The sequence below is a fragment of the Mustelus asterias genome, chromosome 2, assembly GCF_964213995.1.
Source record: "Mustelus asterias chromosome 2, sMusAst1.hap1.1, whole genome shotgun sequence".
Classification (NCBI taxonomy): Eukaryota; Metazoa; Chordata; class Chondrichthyes; order Carcharhiniformes; family Triakidae; genus Mustelus; species Mustelus asterias.
In genome coordinates, this window is record NC_135802.1 from 122,714,323 (window position 1) to 122,740,749 (window position 26,427).

At 44.3% G+C, this 26,427-nt stretch overlaps 1 protein-coding gene across 2 annotated transcripts in view; it reads right to left on the reverse strand.

Moving 5' to 3' along the window:
* Window positions 1-1,584: 1,584 nt before the first annotated feature.
* The window catches only part of pak1ip1 (PAK1 interacting protein 1), a 55,799-nt gene continuing 30,956 nt past the window's right edge, over window positions 1,585-26,427 (reverse strand). For both annotated transcript variants that reach the window (XM_078240989.1, XM_078240988.1), the window contains 4 exons: window positions 22,010-22,107; window positions 14,104-14,203; window positions 8,141-8,252; window positions 1,585-1,762 (listed from right to left, as the gene is read on the reverse strand). In XM_078240989.1, the coding sequence (XP_078097115.1) occupies window positions 1,608-1,762; window positions 8,141-8,252; window positions 14,104-14,203; window positions 22,010-22,107 (465 nt within the window). In that variant the 3' untranslated portion in view covers window positions 1,585-1,607. The remainder of the gene's footprint in view (window positions 1,763-8,140; window positions 8,253-14,103; window positions 14,204-22,009; window positions 22,108-26,427) is intronic.

Here is a 26,427-nt window from a genome sequence, read left to right on the forward strand (position 1 = left end):
TTCTCTGGTTGACTATTTCTCCTTTTTGACCTCTTTGGTTCATGGTTTCAGACACAGAAGAACGGAGAAACAGATCTCAGTGGGATTTAGTAGTAGAGACTTTGAGGTTACAAAGTGGTGAGCACCTCACTTTTTCTGATCCCCAGCAGGCCAAAAATGGGATGTCTGAAGGATCTGGCACTCGGGGGACTGCTGAATGCCAGGACTGTGATGAGCCCCAGTAAGGTAATGTGCCTTTGGGTAAGCTCAATCACCTGAAGAAGGAGCGACATTCCGAAAGCTTGTACTACCAATGAAACCTGTTGGACTTTAACCTGGTGTTGAGAGACTTCTTACTGTGCTTACCCAAGTCCAATGCCAGCATCTCCACACCTTTGGGTTCAGCCATCGCACAAGTTGGTACCTGGGCACATTTCACATGGTAAATGGCTACAGATGGAAAAAAATCTGTTTCAAGAGATATTTTAAATAACAATCCGACATTTAGTATACTGGCTGCAACACGTCACTGAAATATGTGCTTCATGCATACCTAACCAAACAAAGTAAAGAACATATAAATGTCAAAAGATGAATTATTCTACCTTAAGCTTGCATCAATAAATTCAGATAATCACCCACAAACTGTTGGTTTGCCATTTATGCTTGTACTAGTTTCCCACTTACTTCCAGTTACATTGCAACTATGCAATTTTGAAACCAGTACTGAAACAAAATGCTGTAACTACTGGAGACTAAAGGAGTTGCAAGATCTCAAGATGCCACATCGATGATCAATGAACAAACAATTCAAGATCAACTGAGGCAAAAAAACTAGTCTGTATTCTTCATATATCCTATCCAATTTTGAAACGAGTTCAGATGAGTAAAATTAACTTTACAAGATCAGAATGAATAAAAAAAAGCTCAAATATCCAGTGTCAAGTGTTGTCAAATATTGGGCCACAAAGTGCATTATATAATTTCCTCTTAATTTTGTACTCTTCCGCTTCACATTTTGTTCAGGAAATGAAACACTGACTTGCTAGAATAGTTCAACAGGTGCCAACGACCTTCCATTACTCTCAAATAGCTGTTCACTCACAAGCAGAGTGTGAAAGTAAACAGTTAGTCTTACAAGCAACATGATTGAACTGACTGGGTGGGAAAGGGAGGCGGCAACTGAAACAAAACTTAAGACAATTCTTCCAAGTCGATGAATGCTATCAGAGGTACACACGTGCCATTAGGTCCTTGTACAGAAATATCTATTTTAGGTTTTTCAACTTTATGCTTCATTATGCATAGTGAAATGAACATTTAGATCTGTGAAAGCAGGATGTCATTATGAGTTTTGAAAACCATAACTTAATTATTTCTAATTGACAGTAATATTCTAGGGGGTCTATTTAGTCAACATATTAATATTCAGGGTGTATATACCAAGAGACTAATCCTAAGAAAGCAGTCTATTCAGAGAATGTCAATAGCTCGCTGACCTACATGTTGACTTTGCACATAGAAAATCATTGACATTTATATGTTCTTTACTTTGTTTGGTAAAATCACACATGACCATACATTAAAGTCACACAACATTGTCAAAACATTTCAAGTTGGTTTATTTTTTAATTTTTCTTCCTCTTCACTTTTCTTGAAGCGGCCAATTTCCTTTTGTTCCAAAATTCTCTTCCTCTCTTCTTTGGGTATTCAACTCCATCCAAGGCAGCGACTTGTATTTTATTTTCCATTTCTTTTCGAGGCATACTGATAGCTGCATATTCTGCAACAGAACAAATGTAGGAAAATAGTTGAAACATCAAACAGCTATGAAATATCAAATTAATATTCAATCAACTGAGTATTAAAATCAACAATTAATATCAACAATTAATATTCTGTGGGCGCGAACGAGACTCCAGGATGGTAGTCTGCCTCCCTGGTGCCTGGGTCCTGGATGTATCTGAGCGGGTAGGAAGCATCCTAAAAGGGGGGGGTAACCAGACAGACATCATTGTCCACATTGGTGCAAATGACGTAGGCAGAAAGAGCAGGGAGGTCCTGCGAGAGCAATTCAGGGAGTTGGGTAGTAGGCTAAAAAGCAGGGCCTCTAGGGTAGCGATCTCTGGACTACTCCCAGTGCCACGTGCTAGTGAGGGTACGAACAGGGAGATTGTACAGCTGAACGCGTGGCTAAAGGACTGGTGCAGGAGGGAGGGTTTCAAATTTGTGGATCACTGGGAATTCTTCAAGAGAGGATGGCACGTGTACAAGAAGGACGGGTTACACCTAAACTGGAGGGGCATGAATACCCTAGCTGGGAGTTTTGCTAGTGTGGTTCGGGTGGGTTTAACCTAATGTGGCAGGGGGGTGGGGATCTGTACAATAGGTCAATAAGCATAGAGGCTGGCGACGAGGTTGGGGCCAAGACAAGGCTATCTAAGAGGAAGAGCATTCTGGGGGAGGATGACCTCAGTGGGCCTGGAGGTCTGGAGTGCATCTGCTTCAATGCAAGGAGCGTCACAGGCAAGACAGACGAGCTTAGAGCCTTAATGCTTGCGCGGAACTTGGATGTGGTTGCAGTGACGGAGACTTGGGTAAAAGAAGGACAGGACTGGCAGCTGAATATTCCGGGGTATAAGTGTTTTAGGCGAGACAGAGAAGGGGCTCGGAGAGGTGCGGGAGTAGCAATGCTGGTTAGGGAGCATATTACAGCGGTACAGAGGTGGGCAATTTGGAAGGGTCAGGTAACGAGTCACTGTGGGTGGAGCTCAGAAACAGGAGGGGCGCAGTCACTATGCTGGGGATATACTACAGGCCTCCCAACAGCCCACGGGAAGCTGAGGAACGGATATGTAAGGAGATTCTGGACAGGTGCAGAAAAAATAGGGTTGTTGTAGTGGGAGACTTTAATTTCCCTCACATAGACTGGAAATCGCTGAGGGCTGGGGGCCTGGACAAGGAAGAATTTATAAAATGCATACAGGAAGGTTCTTTGGAACAATATGTTGACAGTCCAACTAGAGAGGAGGCTATACTGGACCTAGTACTGGGGAATGAGCCCGGTCAGGTCATCAAAGTTTCAGTAGGGGAACATGTGGCAAATAGTGACCACAATTTTGTAAACTTTCGGATAGTAATGGAAAAAGATGAGTGTTGTCCTATGGGTAAGGTGCTGAATTGGGGGAAGGCTAACTACAGCCGGATTAGGCAGCTGTTGATTGGGAGAGACTGTTCGAGGGTAAATCCACATCTGGCATGTGGGAGTCTTTTAAGGAGCAGTTGATAGGACTGCAGGACAGGCATGTGCCTGTAAAGAGGAAGGATAGGAAAGGTAGGATTCGGGAGCCGTGGATAACCAGTGAAATTGTGGGTCGAATCAAAAAGAAAAAAGAGGTCATGAGGTCCAGGCAGCTAAAAACAGATGGATCACTGGAGGAATACAGAGAAAGTAGAAAAGAACTCAAACAGGGAGTTAGAAGGGCAAAAAGGGGTCATGAAATGTCCTTGGCAGACAGAATTAAGGAGAATCCTAAAGCATTTTATACATACGTTAGGAATAAGAGGGTTGTTCGGGAAAGAATCGGACCTCTCAGGGACAAAGGAGGGGAATTATGCTTAGAACCAAAGGAAGTAGGAGAGATCCTAAACGAATACTTTGCATCAGTATTCACAAAGGAGCGGGACTTGTTGACTGGTAGTGTCTCAAAGAGATGTGTTGACCCATTAGAAAAAATCTCAATTACAAGGGAGGAAGTATTAGGTTTCTTAGGAAACATTAAGACAGACAAATCCCCAGGGCCAGATGGCATCTATCCTAGACTCCTCAGGGAGGCAAGAGATGAAATTGCTGGGCCTCTAACAGAAATCTTTGTCTCTTCACTGGACACAGGTGAGGTCCCAGAGGATTGGAGGATAGCAAATGTGGTCCCGTTATTTAAGAAGGGTAGCAAGGATAACCCAGGTAATTATAGGCTGGTGAGCTTGACATCCGTGGTAGGGAAATTGTTGGAGAAGATTCTTAGAGATAGGACATATGCGCATTTAGAACCGAATAATCTCATTAGCGATAGACAGCATGGTTTTGTACGAGGGAGGTCATGCCTCACAAATTTGGTTGAGTTTTTTGAGGAGGTGACAAAAACGACTGACGAGGGAAGGGCCGTGGATGTCGTCTATATGGATTTTAGTAAAGCGTTTGACAAGGTCCCTCATGGCAGGCTGATGCAAAAGGTTAAATCTCACGGGATAAAAGGTGAGCTAGCTGGATGGGTGGAGAACTGGCTTAGCCATAGAAGACAGAGGGTAACAGTGGAGGGGTCTTTTTCCGGTTGGAGGTCTGTGACTAGTGGTGTTCCACAGGGCTCTGTACTGGGACCTCTGCTGTTTGTGATATATATAAATGATTTGGAGGAAGATGTAGCTGGTGTGATCAGTAAGTTTGCGGACGACACAAAGATTGCTGGAGTTGCAGACAGTGATGAACATTGTCAGAGAAAACAGCAGGATATTGAAGAAGGGAAAGGGTTAATGTTTTTTGTACTCAATGTATTTTGTACCTAAAAGGTTGAACTTTGTACCTGGAATGTATCACAAACATAACCCTTCCTTAGGGCTAGTCTCCCCTTTGTTTATATTGCTCCTGGTAGTAGTATAAGCCATTTGTTCATGGTTCCCTCGCTTGTTTATATCATTCTGATAAAACAGACAGTTAAATGTAGATGTTGGGTTGTAAGTCTTAGTTTTCCCGTAGGCTTGTCTATGATTTAAACAAAGGAAGCAGCTACCAAATGGTAGAGTGCGAGAATGGCCGTTTGAAGGAGGACTCCCACTGGGACAGCTGCAATCGCACACAGTCACTTCAAAGGAAAGGCCGCGGGAAGAGCAGGGGGACCAGAGGTTGCATCTTGACTACAACTACCAGGAGAATTGTGCTTTATGACCCAAGGATACCAGATAGTCTCTAACCATAAACCAGAGTGTATCAGAAGCTGTTAAAGGAACTATAATTTCTGATCAAGGACTGTTAACTGGACTTTGCTTCATGACTTGTATTGGGAACCCTGATAGAACCATAGAAAATTACAGCTCAGAAACAGGCCTTTTGGCCCTTCTCGTCTGTGCCGAACCATTTTATGCCTAGTCCCACTGACCTGCACTTGGACCATATCCCTCCACACCCCTCTCATCCATGAACCCGTCCAAGTTTTTCCTTAAATGTTAAAAGTGACCCCGCATTTACCACTTTATCCGGCAGCTCATTCCACACTCCCACCACTCTCTGCGTGAAGAAGCCCCCCCTAATATTCCCTTTAAAGTTTTCTCCTTTCACCCTTAACCCATGCCCTCTGGTTTTTTTCTCCCCTAGCCTCAGCGGAAAAAGCCTGCTTGCATTCACTCTATCTATACCCATCAAAATCTTATACACCTCTATCAAATCTCCCCTCAATCTTCTACGCTCCAGGGAATAAAGTCCCAACCTATTCAATCACTCTCTGTAACTCAGCTTCTCAAGTCCCGGCAACATCCTTGTGAACCTTCTCTGCACTCTTTCAACCTTATTTACATCCTTCCTGTAACTAGGTGACCAAAACTGTACACAATACTCCAAATTCGGCCTCACCAATGCCTTATATAACCTTACCATAACACTCCAACTTTTATACTCGATACTCCGATTTATAAAGGCCAATGTACCAAAGGCACTCTTTACGACCCTATCCACCTGTGACGTCACTTTTAGGGAATTCTGTACCTGTATTCCCAGATCCCTCTGTTCAACTGCACTCTTCAGAGTCTTACCATTTACCCTGTACGTTCTTCTTCGGTTTCTCCCTCCAAAGTGCAATATCTCACACTTGTCTGCGTTAAATTACATTTGCCATTTTTCAGCCCATTTTTCTCGTTGGTCCAAATCCCTCTGCAAGCTTTGAAAACCTTCCTCACAGTCCACTACACCTCCAATCTTTGTATCATCAGCAAACTTGCTGATCCAATTTACCACATTATCATCCAGATCATTGATATAGATGACAAACAACAATGGACCCAACACCGATCCCTGCGGCACACCACTAGTCACAGGCCTCCACTCAGAAGCAATCCTCCACAACCACTCTCTGGCTTCTTCCATTGAGCCAGTGTCTTATCCAATTTACTACCTCCCCATGTATACTTAGCGACTGACTAGGGGCGGCACGGTAGCACAGTGGTTAGCACTGCTGCTTCACAGCTCCAGGGACCTGGGTTCGATTCGCGGCTTGGGTCACTGTCTGTGTGGAGTTTGCACATTCTCCTCGTGTCTGCATGGGTTTCCTCCGGGTGCTCCGGTTTCCTCCCACAGTCCAAAAATGTGCGGGTTAGGTTGATTGGCCATGTTAAAATTGCCCCTTAGTGTCCTGGGATGCGTAGATTAGAGGGATTAGCGGGTAGAATATGTAGGGATATGGGGGTAGGGCCTGGGTGGGATTGCGGTCGGTGCAGACTCGATGGGCCGAATGGCCTCTTTCTGTACTGTAGGGTTTCTATGATTCTATGAACCTGCCTAACTAACCTCCCATGAGGGACCTTGTCAAAGGCCTTGCTGAAATCCAGGTAGACAACATCCACCGCCTTCCCTTCATCCACTTTCCTGGTAACCTCCTCGAAAAACTCTAATAGATTGGTCAAACATGACCTACCACGCACAAAGCCATGTTGACTCTCCCTAATAAGTCCCTGTCTATCCAAATATTTGTAGATCCTATCCCTTATCACACCTTCCAATAACTTGCCCACCACCGACGTCAAACTTACTGGCCGATAATTTCCCGGATTTCTTTTGGAACCTTTTTTAAACAACGGAACTGATGTATAAAGGTCCACGCTTCTTGTGTTCAGGGAGAACTTTGGCTTCCGCTTTCAAGGGGTCAGTTTCTCCCGCAAGCTTGGGAGAATAAAGCCTTACTGTATTTTGACTCAGACTAGCCTCAGAGGTATTTTTACCTACTTCAATATAGATAGGCTGGAACATTGGGCGGAGAAATGGCAGATGGAATTTAATCCAGATAAATGCGAAGTGATGCATTTTGGTAGATCTAATGTAAGGGGGAGCTATACAATAAATGGCAGAACCATCAGGAGTATAGACACACAGAGGGACCTGGGTGTACAAGTGCACAGATCCTTAAAGGTGGCAGCACAGGTGGAGAGGGTGGTCAAGAAGGCATATGGCATGCTTGCCTTTATTGGACGGGGCATAGAATATAAAAGTTGGCATATGATGTTGCAACTGTATAGACCATTGGTTCGACCACATTTGGAATACTGCGTCCAGTTCTGGTCGCCACACTACCAGAAGGACGTGGAGGCTTTGGAGAGAGTACAGAAAAGGTTTACCAGGATGTTGCCTGGCATGGAGGGTCTTAGCTATGGAGGAGAGATTAGGTAAACTGGGGTTGTTCTCCCTGGAAAGACGGAGGATGAGGGACGACCTAATAGAGGTGTACAAAATTATGAAGGGCATAGTTAGGGTGAACAGTGGGAAGCTTATTCCCAGGTCGGAGGTGACGAACACAAGGGGTCACGGGTTCAAGGTGAGGGGGGCAAGGTTCAACACAGATGTCAGGGGGACGTATTTTACGGGGAGGGGAGAGATGGGGGGGGGGGGGAGAAAGAGAGATAGAGATGGGGGGGGGGGGGGAGAGAAGAGGAGGAGAGAGATGGGGGGAGAAAGAGGGGGAGGGAGAGACGGGGGGGGGGGGGGGGAGCGCACGAGGGCGAGAGGGGTGCCCCCCCCGCCCCGCCCCGGCTGCATTTCACAACCAGGCTAATCACTTCACTCTCAACAGTGGAATACATGAGTTAGCTTGTCCACCGCTTCGTACATGTCAATATTGCTTTTCCTAGTTGCTCATGAAATGTTTGAAGGCCAAGAATGAACATACTTGCACACATCATCCCTTTTTGTTCCTGCCTGTGCACTGATTTCAGGTAAATTAAATGGCTGCTTGCTAATACAAATGCCTCTGTATTTCAAAGATTAAAGGGCACATTACTGATAGTTTGTAAAAACTCTATGACCGTGTGTGCATGGTGTTAACTACCACAAACAAAGATTACATACTTTAAATACTGCAATATTTAAATAATACAAATTTCACCATTCCTTAAAAGTGTGTACCTTGTTCTTCAACCTCTTCTCCAATACTTTCAGGATTTGACAGCCACACAGCCAGACAGGTCAGCCGGGCAGAAGTATTTATTTCACTCAGCAGTAAAGGTTGACTTTGAACCTGAAATGTACACATCAGACGTGGGTTTCAATTACAAGCACTGTTTGTAGATGTAGGAGAGATCATTAAAGTAGTAATTAATGTATACGGTTGCAGATGTAAACATCACTTGTTTAAGCAAAAACAGAAGAATGCTGGAACATCTCAGCAGGTCTGACAATCTGTGGAGAGAGAGTAGAGCAACATTGAGTCCAGATGACCTTTCGTCAGAGCTGAGAAGAAAGAGAGTCAACAGAAAAATGCTGGAAAATTTCAGCAGGTTGTTTCAGATTCCAGCATCCGCAGTATTTTGCTTTTATCACTTGTTTAAGCTCGGTTTCCTCAAACCTCTAATGAGCAACTCTTAAAATTCACATCTGAAAAATTGACCTTTTTTCTGACACTCAATTTTTCAGCCAGTAATTTTTGTTTTTATCCCAGATTTTGCTTATTTTCCCTTTAATTTCTGCAGTCTTCTTTCAGGGGGCTCAGTTTCCTGGATCTTACATTTCAGCTAAGAGTTCAATTTGTTCATTTTGAAGAGTAGGAAGAGTCAGGAATTGCAAGAGTCTTCGGGGTGTGTATCACTCTCAAATCATTACTCAATATTGGGGATTGTTAGAAGTGACAAGCCTTCAAGATCACAGCATAAATGGGCAAAGGACTCAACAGGAGGGAAGAGCAAGTGAATAAATGTGGTTGTTTTCAGAGATTCCATAGTTAGGGAACAAATGGGGGTTTCTGTAATCACCAATCATGAGTTCCACAAGTTGTGTAACCTCCTTACTGTTCAACCCAGCCCCAACTTCTCAAGGTTGACTCACCTGACTCACCGGACTCACCCTCCACCACCCCAAACACTATCATAGAAATCATAGAAACCCTACAGTACAGAAAGAGGTCATTCAGCCCATCGAGTCTGCACCAACCACAATCCCACCCAGGCCCTACCCCCATATCCCGACATATTTACCCACTAATCCCTCTAATCTATGCATCTCAGGACACTAAGGGGCCATTTTAGCATGGCCAATCAACCTAACCTGCACATCTTTGGACTGTGGGAGGAAACCGGAGCACCCGGAGGAAACCCATGCAGACATGAGGAGAATGTGCAAACTCCACACAGACAGTGACCCAAGCCAGGAATCGAACCCAGGTCCCTGGAGCTGTGAAGCAGCAGTGCTAACCACTGTGCTACCATGCCGCAGGTATCTATTTACCTGCACGCTTACCTTTACCGATTGTTCAAAGTGACTGGACACTTAAACACAGCTGCTTTATGGAATCTAGTGCCATGAAAACAAGAATGTGTCTTCCTTATCTTTGACTCAGCTATCCTTAACAGGACAGGGGAAAAAGCTGCACTGTTCCTGCCAGGTCTGAGACTGAAAGTCAGATGAGAAAGGAATGGCTGGATTTCAAGGAAGTTTAATGTGCCCAGTTGGGTCCACTCTCAAAGAACAAAGAACAATACAGCACAGGAACAGGCCCTTCGGCCCTCCAAGCCCACGCCGCTCCCTGGTCCAAACTAGACCATTGTTTTGTATCCCTCCATTCCCACTCCGTTCATGTAGCTATCTAGATAAGTCTTAAACGTTCCCAGTGTGTCTGCCTCCACCACCTTGCCCAGCAGCGCATTCCAGGCCTCCACCACCCTGTGTAAAATACGTCCTTCTGATATCTGTGTTAAACCTCCCCCCCCTCAACTTGAACCTATGGGGGGCATGCCTTATGAGGATAGGGGGGCATGCCTTATGAGGATAGGTTGAGGGAGCTTGGTCTCTTCTCCCTGGAGAGACGAAGGATGAGAGGTGACCTGATAGAGGTTTACAAGATGTTGAGGGGTCTGGATAGGGTGGACTCTCAGAGGCTATTTCCAAGGGCTGAAATGGTTGCTACGAGAGGACACAGGTTTAAGGTGCTGGGGGGTAGGTACAGGGGGGATGTCAGGGGTAAGTTTTTCACTCAGAGGGTGGTGGGTGAGTGGAATCGGCTGACGTCGGTGGTGGTGGAGGCAAACTCGTTGGGGTCTTTTAAGAGACTTCTGGATGAGTACATGGGATTTAATGGGATTGAGGGCTATAGATAGGCCTAGAGGTGGGGATGTGATCGGCGCAACTTGTGGGCCGAAGGGCCTGTTTGTGCTGTGGCTTTCTATGTTCTATGTTCTATGACCCCTCGTGAACGTCACCACCGACCTGGGGAAAAGCTTCCCACCGTTCACCCTATCTATGCCTTTCATAATTTTATACACCTCTATTAGGTCACCCCTCATCCTCCGTCTTTCCAGTGAGAACAACCCCAGTTTACCCAATCTCTCCTCATAACTAAGCCCTTCCATACAGGGCAACATCCTGGGAAACCTCCTTTGCACTCTCTCTAAAGCCTCCACGTCCTTCTGGTAGTGTGGCGATGAGAGCTGGGCACAGTATTCCAAATGCGGCCGAACCAACGTTCTATACAGCTGCAACATCAGACCCCAACTTTTATACTCTATGCCCCGTCCTATAAAAGGCAAGCATGCCATATGCCTTATTCACTACCTTCTCCACCTGTGACGTCACCTTCAAGGATCTGTGGACTTGCACACCCAGGTCCCTCTGCGTATCTACACCCTTTATGGTTCTGCCATTTATCGTATAGCTCCCACCACGTTAGTTCTACCAAAATGCATCACTTCGCATTTATCTGGATTGAACTCTATCTGCCATTTCTTTGCCCAAATTTCCAGCCTATCTATATCCTTCTGTAGCCTCTGACAATGTTCCTCACTATCTGCAAGTCCAGCCATTTTTGTGTCATCCGCAAACTTACTGATCACCTGTTACACCTTCTTCCAGATCATTTATATAAATCACAAACAGCAGATGTCCCAGTACAGAGCCCTGCGGAACACCAACGCCGGCATCTCCACATCATGAACACCACTAGTCACAGGCATCCAGCCGGAAACAGACCCTTCCACTACCACCCTCTGTCTTCTGTGACCAAGCCAGTTCTCCACCCATCTAGCCACCTCCCCCTTTATCCCATGAGATCCAACCTTTTGTACCAACCTACCATGAGGGACTTTGTCAAACACTTTACTAAAGTCCATATAGACAACACCCTTCCCTCGTCAACCATTCTGGTCACTTCTTCAAAAAACTCCACCAGGTTAGTGAGGCATGACCTCCCTCTCACAAAACCATGCTGACTATCGTTAATGAGTTTATTCCTTTCTAAATGCGCATACATCCTATCTCTAAGAATCTTCTCCAACAACTTCCCTACCACGGACGTCAAGCTCACCGGCCTATAATTTCCCGGGTTATCCTCCCTACCCTTCTTAAATAATGGGACCACATTAGCTGTCCTCCAATCCTCTGGGGCCTCACCTGTGTCCAGTGACGAGACAAAGATTTGCGTCAGAGGCCCATCGATTTCATCTCTCGTCTCCCTGAGCAGCCTTGGATAGATTCCATCAGGCCCTGGGGATTTGTCAGTCTTTATATTCCCTAAAAAACCTAACACTTCCTCCCTTGTAATGGAGATTTTCTCTAATGAATCAACACTCTCCTCCGAGACACTCCCAGTCAACACATCCCTCTCCTTTGTGAATACCGACGCAAAGTATTCATTTAGGATCTCCCCTACTTCTTTGGGCTCCAAGCATAATTCCCCACTTTTGTCCCAGAGAGGTCCGATTTTTTCCCTGACAACCCTTTTGTTCCTAACGTATGAATAAAATGCCTTGGGATTCTCCTTAATCCTGTCTGCCAAGGACATTTCATGACCCCTTTTTGCCCTTCTAATTCCTCGTTTGAGTTCTTTCCTACTTTCTTTATATTCCTCCAGAGCTCCCTCCGTTTTTAGCTGCCTGGACCTAACGTCTTTTTTTTTTGACCAATCCCTCAATTTCCCTGGTTATCCACGGTTCTCGAATCCTACCCTTCCTTTTTTACAGGCACATGCCCATCATGCAAGCCTAAAACTGTTCCTTAAAAGACTCCCACATGCCAGATGTGGATTTACCCTCAAACAGCCTCTCCCAATCAACAGCTGCCAATTTCTGCCTAATCCCACTAAAGTTAGCCTTCCCCCAATCCAACACCTTACCCGTGGGACACCATTCATCCTTTTCCATCACTATCCTAAAGCTAACAGAATTGTGGTCACTATTTGCCACATGTTCCCCAACCGAAACTTTGAAGACCTGACCAGGCTCATTCCCCAGTACTAGGTCCAGTATAGCCCCCTCTCTAGTCGGGCTATCTACATATTGTTCCAAAGAACCTTCCTGTATGCATTTTACAAATTCCTCCCCATTCCGACTCCCAGCCCTACGCGATTTCCAGTCTATACCAGGGAAATTGAAGTCTCTCACCACAACAAACCTATTTTTCCTGCACCTATCCAGTATCTCCTGGCATATCCGTTCTTCCACTTCCCTTGGGCTGTTGGGGCTCAAGCAGCACATAGCGGATTCCAACCACTTCCTGCATAAAAAAGTTTTTCTCTAGTCATCTCTGGCCAAACAGACCAGATGAGATGCATTGAAGCTTATTAAAGGAAGTGAGAATAGAAATTGAGGGACCATAATCTTTCAGTCTTCTAGACTTACAGCAACTGCCAGAGGGCTGGAGAATTGCAGATATTATATCCTTGTTCAAAAAAGGTTGTAAGGATAAGCCCAGGAACCACAGAAACTATGATGGAGGATCGTATAGAACTCTTAGTATGAGGCCCTTCATTTAGTTTTATCGTAATAAGTAGACTAGGTTAAGGTAATTATAAAGTGTCTTATATATAGTGAGAATTCACAATGTGCCTGGAACAAAATATGCAAAGGTATTATAAACTGTATAACCACAAATTAGCCAAATATGATAAGCTTAAATGTATTTTCAATATATATGTATTGTGCGCCTTGGCCAACTTTGTTCTGAATGCAGCACGATGGGAAACAAAGTGACAGACAGGCCAATTTCTTTTAACACAATGGAGCATAGAAAGGCAAATCTGTTTTTGGATATGTAAAAGCAAGTTTAATCATAGGCCTGGCAGAAGGGCGTGTTAGGAGGGTGGTGAAAAAGGCATATGGGACATTTATTTGTCTTTATCAATTGAGGCATAGATTACAAAGACAGGGAAGTCATGTTAGAGTTATATTAAACTTTGGTGAGGCCACAGCTAGAGTACTGGTCACCACATCATCGGAAGGATGTGATTGCACTGGAGGGGGTGCTGAGGAGATTCACCAGGATGCTGCCTGGGATGGAACATTTTCGTTGTGAAGAGAGGTTGGATGAGCTTGGGTTGTTTTCGTTGGAGCAGAAAAGGGACGACCTGATCGGGGTGTACAAGATTATGAGGGGCATGGACAAAGTGGATAAGGAGCAGCAATTCCACTTAGTTGAAGGGTCAGGCGTGAGGGGACACAAGTTGAAGGTGTGGGGAAGGAGGTTTAGGGGGATGTGAGGAAATGTCTTTTCACCCAGAGGGTGGTGACAGTCTGGAATGCGCTACTTGGGAGGGTAGTACAGGAGGAATTGCCTCACCTCCTTTAAAATGTACCTGGATTAGCACTTGGCACATCATAACATTCAAGGCTATGGGCCAAGTGTTGGTAAATAGGATTAAGTGAGATGTCAGGTGTTTCTCATGTGTCGGTGCAGACTCGATGGGCCAAAGGGCCTCGTCTGCACTGTATGATTCTATGAAAGACCTTTCTCAACTGTCTTAAAACCATGAGAACTGCCCAAAATCAGAAGATTAAACTCAAACAGTTTAAATTAAATAATTTGTTGCTATTTTTGGACCACGTTTCTCACTCTGTACCACCTCCACCTTTTCCAAGGGTACATATTACACATTAATGATTGCCTACCTTTTCAATATCTATCTGCCATAGTTTAATGTAACCATCACTGGATGCTGTGGCAAGAACATTACTTTGTGCCACTTGGAAGAAGTGCATTGTTTTCACTCTGGTGAAAAAAAAAATTAAGTTATGTTAGTAATTTGGAAGACTCATTTATAATAGTAACTGAACTGATATTCAGTGGAAAGAAGAGATATTTCCACTGCTAAGATTTAATAGAATATTACAAATAAACTCTTGTTGCAAAGCGGATTCCTACCCACCTGTCAATTTTATCAAAGTCACACTATAACCAAAAAGACTGGATGGCATCCTCCCTTCAACAGAGTATTCCTACTAAGGACAAGCTTTTAAACAAGATCTGTAGATGACAATCTTTGACTGGAATCTGAAGGTTGAGAGTTCAAATTTCATTCCCGAACACTATTACATAATATATGTTAATGTAAATGTAGGATGGAGGGAGTGCCACATTGTATTTCATTAACCTGAAGACCTCTGTTCAGGTGGAGACAACAGATCCTTGGTAATATTTGAAGAAAAGCAGAGAGTTATCCTAGTGTTCTGGCCATTCAACAAACTACTAAATAAAAATGCAGTTGTGCTTTGATCACGTTCTATAGACAATTGGCTGTTACATTTGCCTAAAAAGCAATACGGACTACATTACAAAAAAGTCCTTTAGCTCTGAAGCCTTTGGGATCTTCTGAAGATGTGAAACACACTGCATAAATGCAATTTTTTCCCCGTTAGAAAATATTTCCAAACAGCAAGATCTAAAGTTAATGTTGCAGAATAACCAGGCATCAAAACCAAATTTGGACCAATGTCAGTGACCAATAGAATAAATTATTAGATAGACAATGAAATAAAAAGTTCAAGTTCACTAGCTGTCCGTTTGCAACATGCAAGTCAGGCATCTTCATGCAGCATCCAACAGTGATACACTGATTACATATGCAATCTTTTAAAATTCAAGTGCCTTCCTTTCATAAGTTAGAGGAAAATAGGGAGGTGGGTTAAAGGGTTTAACATCAGGGAGTAAGATATTAGCCCTGTCTTCCTGCAGAAGAAGAATTTGGCTATGGAGAGGGAGATGTAATATTGTTTAACATGATCCAGCAAATGGCGAACACTTAGTCCTGCATCAGGCACATTCAACCAGCAGATCTCAAATTTTAAGGTGCAGAGCTGAGAGATTGCACTAGAGGTGCAATGGGAGTGGAAGACTTGAAGGACACAAGGGAATCAAAGGAAGCGCAAGAAAGTATTTAACAGCATCAGCAGTTTTGATGGCTGGAGGGTTAAAGGAGGGGACATTTAGAGTTTAAGAACATGGAACAGTGCAGCATTGGAACAGGCCCTTCGTTCCATGATGTTGTGCCAAACATAATGCCAAATTAAACTACTCCTTTTTGATTGCCCTTGGTCCATATCCCTCTATTCCTTGCATATTCATGTGCTTACCTAAAAGCCCCTTAAACGCCCCTATCGCAGCATGTTCCAGACACTGATCACTGTGTAAAAAAAAACTTGACCCTCACATCTTGTTTGAGCTTGTCCCCTCTCACATTAAGTGCATGCCCCCAAGTATTTGACATTTCAACTCTGGGGAAAAAGGTTCTGATGTGGAGATGCCGGCGTTGGACTGGGGTAAACACAGTAAGAAGTTTAACAACACCAGGTTAAAGTCCAACAGGTTTATTTGGTAGCAAAAGCCACACAAGCTTTCGAGGCTCTGAGCCCCTTCTTCAGGTGAGTGGGAATTCTGTTCACAAACAGAACTTATAAGACACAGACTCAATTTACATGAATAATGGTTGGAATGCGAATACTTACAACTAATCCAGTCTTTAAGAAACAAAACAATGGGAGTGGAGAGAGCATCAAGACAGGCTAAAAAGATGTGTATTGTCTCCAGACAAGACAGCCAGTGAAACTCTGCAGGTCCACGCAACTGTGGGAGTTACAAATAGTGTGACATAAATTCTGATTCTAGGATCGCATGATAAAGACTCAGGAGGAAAAAAGCAGAAATATTTATGTGAAATAGTGTGACATAAACCCAATATCCCGGTTGAGGCCGTCCTTGTGTGTGCGGAACCTGGCTATCAGTTTCTGCTCCGCGACTCTGCGCTGTCGTGTGTCGCGAAGGCCGCCTTGGAGAACGCTTACCCGAATATCAGAGGCCGAATGCCCGTGACCGCTGAAGTGCTCCCCAACAGGAAGAGAACAGTCTTGCCTGGTGATTGTCGAGCGGTGTTCATTCATCCGTTGTCGCAGCGTCTGCATAGTTTCCCCAATGTACCATGCCTCGGGACATCCTTTCTTGCAGCGTATCAGGTAGACAACGTTGGCCGAGTTGCAAGAGTATGTACCGTGTACCTGGTGGATGGTGTTCTCACGTGAGATGATGGCATCTGTGTCGATGATCCGGCACGTCTTGCAGAGGTTGCTGTGGCAGGGTTGTGTGGTGTCTTGGTCACTGTTCTCCTGAAGGCTGGGTAGTTTGCTGCGGACAATGGTCTGTTTGAGGTTGTGCGGTTGTTTGAAGGCAAGAAGTGGGGGTGTGGGGATGGCCTTGGCGAGATGTTCGTCTTCATCAATGACATGTTGAAGGCTCCGGAGGAGATGCCGTAGCTTCTCCGCTCCGGGGAAGTACTGGACAACGAAGGGTACTCTGTCCACTGTGTCCCGTGTTTGTCTTCTGAGGAGGTCGGTGCGGTTTTTCGCTGTGGCGCGTTGGAACTGTTGATCAATGAGTCTAGCGCCATATCCTGTTCTTATGAGGGCATCTTTCAGCGTCTGGAGGTGTCTGTTGCGATCCTCCTCATCCGAGCAGATCCTGTGTATACGGAGGGCTTGTTTCACATAAATATTTCACATAAATATTTCTGCTTTTTTCCTCCTGAGTCTTTATCATGCGATCCTAGAATCAGAATTTATGTCACACTATTTGTAACTCCCACAGTTGCGTGGACCTGCAGAGTTTCACTGGCTGTCTTGTCTGGAGACAATACACATCTTTTTAGCCTGTCTTGATGCTCTCTCCACTCCCATTGTTTTGTTTCTTAAAGACTGGATTAGTTGTAAGTATTCGCATTCCAACCATTATTCATGTAAATTGAGTCTGTGTCTTATAAGTTCTGTTTGTGAACAGAATTCCCACTCACCTGAAGAAGGGGCTCAGAGCCTCGAAAGCTTGTGTGGCTTTTGCTACCAAATAAACCTGTTGGACTTTAACCTGGTGTTGTTAAACTTCTTACTGTGAAAAAGGTTCTGTCAACCCTATCTCTGCCTCTCATAGTTTTATAGACTTCTATCAGTCCTCCCTCAGCCTCCGCCACTCCAGAGAAAACAACCATAGTTTGTTCAGCCCCTCCTTATATCTCATATCCTCTAATCCAGGCAGCATCCTGATGGACCTCTTTTGCACCCTCTCCAAAGTCTCCACATCCTTCCTGTAATGTGGCGACCAGAATTGAATGCAATAGTCTAGTGCGGCTAACCTGACTCTTGTTCTCAATGCCCCAACCAATAAAGCATGCCATATGCCTTCTTTACCACCCTATCTACTTGTGTGGCCATTTTCAGGGACGGATGAGGACGGCCTAAACCGGGATGTTGGATTTATGTCACATTATCAGTAACCCCCACAGCTTTCCCCCTGGTCTTGCAGAATCTCACGAGCTGTCTGGAGACAATACACATCTCTTTAACCTGTGTTGAATGCTCTCTCCACCCACATTGTCTGTACCTTTAAGACCTGGCTGGCTTTAGAGATTCGCATTCTAATCAGTATTCTGTAACTTGATTTCTGTGTCTATGCACTGTTTGAGAGCACATTTCCACTCCATCTGACGAAGGAGCAGTGCTCCGAAAGCTTATGGTATTTGCTACCAAATAAACCTGTTGAACTTTAACCTGGTGTTGTGAGACTTCTTACTGTGCTTACCCCAGTCCAACGCCGGCATCTCCACATCATTTTCAGGGAGCCATGGACTTGAACCCCAAGATCCCCCTGTATATCAATGCTGATCAGGGTCCTGTCATTAACAGTATACTCGCCCTCAATATTTGATCTCCCAAAGGGAGGCACCTCACACTTGCCCGGATTAAACGCCATCTGCCATTTCTCTGCCCGTATCTGCAGCTGATCTATAGCACACTGAATCTTTACCCTCATTGATCACCTCCATCACCTCCTCAAAAAAAAATCAAGTTAGTAAGACATGACCGGCTCCACACAAAGTCATGCTGACTTTCCCTAATTAGGCCACGCTTTTCCAAATGTGTGTAAATCCTATCAGAGTCCTTTCCAAAAGCTTCCCAACCACAGAATGAGAGACTCACTTATAATTTCCTGGATTATCCTTTTTCCTTTCTTGAACAGAGGAAAAACATTAGCTTCTTGCCAGTGGTGAGCGAGGAATCAAAGATCTTGGTCAGGGTCTCAGCAATCTCCTCTCATCCCTTGCTCAAAAAAAAAAAATCGGGCCCTGGGGACTTAACTACCTTAATGCTCTCCAAGAGACCCAACACCACTTCTTTCTTGATCTCAAAATGCCCTAGCATTTTAGCATGCTCCACACTAATCCTACCATCCTCCATGTCCTTCTCCTCAGTGAATACCGACACAAAGTACTCATTTAGGATCTCACCCACATCCTCTGCCTCCAAGCACAAGTTTCCTCCTTTATCCTCGAGTCGTCCTACACTCGCCCTAGTTATCCTCTTGTTTTTAATGTATGTATGAAATGCCTTGGGATGCTCTTTATCTCTACTTGCCAACATAGAACATTACAGCGCAGTACAGGCCCTTCGGCCCTCGATGTTGCGCCCACCAGCGAAACCAATCTAAAACCCATCCAACCTACACGATTCCAATATCATCCATATGTTTATCCAGTAACCATTTAAATGCCCTTAATGTTGGTGAGTCCACTACTGCTGCAGGCAGGGCATTCCACGCCCTTACTACTCTCTGAGTAAAGAACCTACCTCTGACATCTGTCCTATATCTGTCACCCCTCAATTTAAAGCCATGTCCCCTCGTGCTAGCCATCACCATCCGAGGAAAAAAGCTCTCACTATCCACCCTATCTAATCCTCTGATCATCTTGTATGCTTCTATTAAGTCACCTCTTAACCTTCTTCTCTCGAACAAAAACAACCTCAAGCCCCTTGGCCTTTCCTCATAAGACCTTCCCACCATATCAGGCAACATCTTAGTAAATCTCCTCTGCACTCTTTCCAATGCATCCACATCCTTCCAATAATGTGGTGACCAGAACTGTACGCAATACTCCAAATGCGGCCGCACCAGAGTTTTGTACAGCTGCAACATGACCTCCTGGCTCCGAAACTCAATCCCTCTACCAATAAAAGCTAACACTCCATACGCCTTCTTAACAACCCTATCAACCTGGGTGCCAACTTTCAGGGATCTATGCACATGCACACCGAGATCTCTCTGATCATCCACACTACCAAGTATCTTACCATTAGCCCAGTACTCTCTAATCCTGTTACTCCTTCCAAAGTGAATCACCTCACACTTTTCCGCATTAAACTCCATTTGCCACCTCTCAGCCCAGCACTGCAGCTTATCTATGTCCCTCTGTAACCTGCAACAACCTTCCGCACTGTCCACAACTCCACCGACTTTAGTGTCATCTGCAAATTTACTAACCCATCCTTTCTACGCCCTCATCCAGGTCATTTATAAAAATGACAAACAGCAGTGACCCCAAAACAGATCCTTGCGGTACACCACTTGTAACTGAACTCCAGGATGAACATTTCCCATCAACCACCACCCTCTGTTTTCTTACAGTTAGCCAATTCCTGATCCAAACCGCTAAATCACCCTCAATCCCATGCCTCTGTATCTTGTGCAATAGTTTACCGTGGGGAACCTTATCAAACGCTTTACTGAAATCCATATACACATCATCAACTGCTTTACCCTCATCCACCTCTTTGGTCACCTTCTCAAAGAACTCAATAAGGTTTGTGAGGCACGACCTACCCTTCACAAAACCGTGTTGACTATCCTTAATCAAATTATTCCTTTCTAGATGATTATAAATCCTATCGCTTATAATCCTTTCCAAAACCTTGCCCACAACAGAAGTAAGGCTCACTGGTCTATAATTACCAGGGTTGTCTCTACTCCCCTTCTTGAACAAGGGGACAACATTTGCTATCCTCCAGTCTTCTGGCACTATTCCTGTAGACAATGACGACATAAAGATCAAAGCCAAAGGCACTGCAATCTCCTCCCTAGCCTCCCAGAGAATCCTGGGATAAATCCCATCCGGCCCAGGGGACTTATCCATTTTCACACTTTCCAGAATTGCTAACACCTCCTCCTTATTAACCTCAATCCCGTCATTTCATGGCCCCTCCTTGCTCTCCTAATTCCCTGCTTGAGCTCTTTCCTGCTTTCTTTATATTCCTCATGGGCCCTGTCTGATTTTAGCTTCCTAAACCTTACACATGCTTCTTCTTTTTAACTAAATTCGCGACCTCCCTCATTATCCAAGGGCCCCTTACCGTACCAGCTTTGTCCTTCATCCTTACTGGAACATGCTGGTCCTAAACTCCGATCAGTTGGTCTTTAAACAATTCCCACATGCCAAATGTGGACTTCCTGATAGAAAACGGCTCCTAATTACCTCTCCCTGGCTCCTGCCTAATTCTGTCGTAATTTGTCCTCCCCCAATTTAGTACCTTCCCACAAGATCCTGACTTATCCTTATTCATAGCTATCTTAAAACTTGAGCTGTGAACATTGTTTCCAAAATGCTCTCCCACTGAAATGATAGTCACCTGGTCAGGCACATTTGCCTATACAGGGTCTAGTATGGCCTCTTCTCTAGTTGGACTATCCATATACTGTTTCAAGAAACCCTCTTGGATGCACCTAACAAATACGGCCCCATCTATGCCTCTTGCTTTAAGTCCCAGTCTTAAAGCACTATGACAACCTGCTGTTATTGCATCTTTCCATAATCTGCCTACATATGTGTTCCTCAATGTCCTGATGGCTGAAGGGAACCAATAGTATAAACCCATCGAAGTGATTGCACCCTTCTTATTTTTGAGCTCTACTTATATTGCCTCAGTGGATGAATCCTCCAGTCTGTCCTCTCGGAGTGCAGATGTGACATTCGCCCTGACTAGTAATGTAACTCCTCCAGTTCTTTTACCTCCCTGTCTATCTTGTCCAGAACACTGAAACCCTGGAACGTTGAGCAGCCAGTCTTGTCCCTCTCTCAACCAAGTCTCTGTAATGGCCACAACATCATAGTCCCATGTACTGATTCAGGCTCTAAGCCTTACCCATAATACTCCTTTGCACTAAGATAAACACTTCAGCCAATCAGTCCCATCCTGCTTATTAACCTGTCCCTGCCTGTCCTTCCTTTCAGACTTGCTGGCCCTAACATCTACCTTCCCCTCAAACCCTCCACTTGCTGTCCTGTCACCAGCAATAGTGAACCTCCCTGCTTCTTCTCCAGTTTAGGTGAAACCCATCCCCCTTGTGATGTCACCCCTGACCCAGAAGCAATCCAATGATCCAAGAACCTGAAACCCTGTCCCCTGCATCAGCTCCTTAGTCACACATTCAGCATTTTAAATGGTTTTTAACAGGCAGCACATAAGATAATGGTAACAGAAGGGAATTAGAAGACTATGAGAAATTGATCAGAAAGACCTTGTTGGTAACAAAAACCTCCTTTGAGATATTGAGCTTGCACAGGTGGCCATGTTTGAGGAAGTTAAGCAAGGAGTTGAGTCAGGATGATAGTGCAGAAAACGAGATGATGCTTCGAAAGGATATGCTCAATTCAAACAAAATAAATAAGACCAATAAATTTCAAGTCCAAAAGAATTCAAGCTGTACCTGACATCATGAGCCTTGAACTCAGAAAGATACTTTTTTGAGTTTATATCATACAGTCTGACATGTTCTTCATCCCCAGCAATAGCAATGATCGACTCCTAATGACAAACAAAACGTTTAATTTTATTAACAATGAATACATTTTATTACAAGACTCTAAAAATAATAATCAACCACCATGACGTTATAATGAAACATAAAATCCAATGGCATCATCATATTGGCTAGCTCTCATCTCAGTGACAGCTGCCCATAAACTTTTTGCAAGCTTTTGAGTGGAAACTTTCTCTATTCATTGTCTTCCCCAGCCTAGTGCCCTCTACAAGATACCTGTGAACTGGGACAGCAACAACAACACTCCAACCAATCAGAACAATAAGAACATGAGAAGTAGGAGAACTTGACCATATGACCAAGCTTGCTCCACCATTCTAAATGACTGTGGTTGGTTTTCAGCATCAACCCCACTATTCCCCTTACCCCTCAACTTCCTGAGACACCAAAAATCTGTCTTACGTTGGCTTTAAACAAATGCAAAAGATGAATAATCCACAATCCTCAGGTTCAGAATTCCAAAGATCTGCAACATTCGAGTTTAGAAATGTCTCCTTGCTTCAGTTCTAAATGATTGTTCCCTTATCCTGAGACTGTGCCCAAACACTAAACATTGCCCAGCCAGGGTAAATAACCTTTCAAGGTCTATCCTGTTGAGTCTCTTCGGAATTTGGTATTTTTCAATATGAGACATCGAACGCAACACACTCAGCCCCCTCATCTAAGTCAATGATATACCTGTGAAGTAACACCATTATGCATAAGGCCTGTTAAATTCTTTACCAATATGAGGAGTATCCTCAGGAACTCACTCAACAGACAGGCGTCAGAGAACACAGGTATTTATTGCAGTCCAAACAACAACAGCCCTCTCAGGGTGGCCCCCAGGCAGATCATCCCACATCCAGAGTCACCTGACCTGTTCCCTTAAAGGGGTTATGCCCCAACATATATAACACTCCTCGCCTCTAAACAACAATCCCCCAATAACAGCAACAGCATTTTAAAAACTATTTACATACAATTACACTTTCCTTTTTATTCAATTTCAAAATACTTGGTAAAGAGCCGACAGTATATTCACAATGTGGTACAGTCCGTTCTTTAGTTCCCCACCCACACGTCATCGTATGTGGACATGATGTCGGGGGATCACAGTCCCGTGGGGGTTGCTTACTGAAAATAGCCTGAGGTTTGTCCCTGGTGATTATGGTCTTGACGAAGCCACCATCGATGACCCTGCTTTGTGCACATCGTTGGTCATCTATGCCGACGTCCCAGTTTTTTCCTGTCGGAGGAGGAGCAATAAATTCCATGCCTTCCTCTCTTGGTACTGTTCGGAACACCTCCGAACTTGTACATGTGCTCCCCACCCCTTGATGTGGGGCCACTAGTGGTTGGTCCTCATGCCAACACCAAACTAACTCATCCAGTTTCCACCATATAGGACAATGGCTCTGCCTTGGATAACCCACTTATCCCTCGAAGTGTAGTTTCTGGCAGGTACCAACTCGCCCTCATTATACACAACTGTCTCCCAGACACCAATGTTGCTGGGAAGCATTTAGTTGTTGCATGGGGGTGTTTCAGTACCATCTTCACATCAATGACCCCTGCCCCCGAGAACTAATTTACATTTACAACCCATTACATTAGACTGAAAATTTTCATTTATCCTGGTAAATTTATTTTGCCACATATCTCTCCAGTTAATAATATTACTTATGTTTATTTTGCACTAATGATAAATATTGGCACTCTGTTTTTTGACCATTCTTGAGGGGTCACTGATCAATTAAAGTCAAATTCATAAGAACATAAGAAATAGGAGCAGGAGTTGGAGTAGGCCATCTAGCCCCTCGAGCCTGCCCCGCCATTCAATAAGATCATGGCTGATGGTTAGGTTGATTGGCCATGCTAAAATTGCCCTTAGTGTCCTGGGATGTATAGGTTAGAGGGATTAGTGGGTAAATATGTAGGTAGGGCCTGGGTGGGATTGTGGTCGGTGCAGACTCGATGGGCCGAATGGCCTGTTTCTGTGCTGTAGGGTTTCTAAGATTCTTTCTAAGATCTGAAGTGGATCAGTTCCACTTACCCGCCTGATCCCTATAACCCCTAATTCCCTTACCGATCAGGAATCCATCTATCCGTGATTTAAACATATTCTACGAGGTAGCCTCCACCACTTCAGTGGGCAGAGAATTCCAGAGATTCACCACCCTCTGAGAGAAGAAGTTCCTCCTCAACTCTGTCCTAAACTGACCCCCCTTTATTTTGAGGCGGTGCCCTCTAGTTCTAGTTTCCTTTCTAAGTGGAAAGAATCTCTTTATCTCTACCCTATCCAGCCCCTTCATTATCTTATAGGTCTCTATAAGATCCCCCCTCAGCCTTCTAAATTCCAACGAATACAAACCCAATCTGCTCAGTCTCTCCTCATATTCAACACCCCTCATCTCTGGTATCAACTTGGTGAACCTTCTCTACACTCCCTCCAAGGCCAATATATCCTTCCGCAAATAAGGGGACCAATACTGCACACAGTATTCCAGCTGCGGCATCACCAATGCCCTGTACAGATGCAGCAAGACATCTCTGCTTTTATATTCTATCCCCCTTGCCATATAGGCCAACATCCCATTTGCCTTCTTGATCACCTGTTGCACCTGCAGACTGGGTTTTTGCATCTCATGCACAAGGACCCCCAGGTCCCTCTGCGCAGCAGCATGTTGTAATTTCTTTCCATTTAGATAATAATCCAATTTGCTATTATTTCTTCCAAAGTGAATAACCTCGCATTTGTTAACATTATACTCCATCTGCCAGATCCTCGCCCACTCACTCAGCCTGTCCAAATCTCTCTGCAGACCTTCTACGCCCTCCACACGATTCACTTTTCCACTTATCTTTGTGTTGCCTGCAAACTTTGTTACCCTACACTCAGTCCCCTCCTCCAGATCATCTATATAAATGGTAAATAGTTGAGGCCCCAGTACCGATCCCTGCAGCACGCCACTAGTTACCATCTACCAACCAGAAAAGCACCCATTTATTCCGACTGTCTGCTTCCTGTAGGATAGCCAATCCCCAATCCACGCTAACACCCTACCACCAACTCTGTGTGATCCAATCTTCTTCAGCAACCTTTTGTGAGGCACCTTATCAAACACCTTTTGGAAATCCAAAAACACCGCATCCACCGGTGCCCCTCCGTCAACCGCACTAGTCACATCTTCATAAAAATCCAACAAGTTCGTCAAGCACGACTTTCCCCTCATGAATCCATGCTGCGTCTGCTTAATCGAACCATTCTTATCCAGATGGCCTGCTATTTCTTCTTTAATGATGGATTCCAGCATTTTCCCAACTACAGACGTTAAGCTAACCGGCCTGTAGTTACCCGCCTTTTGTCTATTTCCTTTTTTAAACAGCGGCGTAACATTAGCCGTTTTCCAATCCGCCAGCACTACCCCAGAATCCAACGAATTTTGATAAATAACCACAACGCATCCGCTATTACCTCTGACATTTCTTTCAGTACCCTGGGATGCATTCCATCCGGGCCCAGGGACTTGTCCACCTTCAGTCCCGTTAGTCTACCAAGCACTGCCTCTCTGGTAACATTAATTGCATTGAGTACCTCTCCTCCTACCAACCCTCTATCGTTAATATTCGGTAAACTATTTGTGTCTTCCACCGTGAAGAATGACACAAAAAACCTATTTAAAGTTTCAGCCATTTCCTCATTTCCCACTATTAAAATCCCCCCTCTCGTCCTCCAAGGGTTCAACATTCACTCTTGCCACTCTATTCCTTATTATATATTTGTAAAAGCTTTTACTATCATTTTTTAAATTTAGAGCTCAACATCCAAGATGGCAAAAGAGTGAAAAAAAGAGAAACATTACTAATTATTGGACAGACTTGTCCTCTCAGACACTGCTTTAAACTCATGCATTTCCATGATTCTACTTGTGACTCCTAATTAAAAAAAAGTGCCTGCTCATCATTGAGCAATTTCAATCCTAAGTCAGTGACAAATTATTGTTTTCTTAAAAGGGCTGTTTATTCTTGATCATTCAGATGTCAGGGTGGGCAGTGGCACTTAAGGCACTCTGCATGGGTATCAGATATTGCTTGCTTTCCCATTTTGTATGGAATGGATGTGTAAGAGCCAAAGAAAAGAAAAAAAAGGACATAAAAAGGGAAAGAAACTAAAAGGAACAAAACAGCAAATGTCAAATTAATTAAAGCTCCAAAGGAACAAAAAGCTAACAAAAACTGGAGTAGGCAGATCAAGTGAAAAGTATCATTTTCCCACCCCTCGTCAAGAAATGGATTGCAAATTAACAGAACTTTTAGTCATT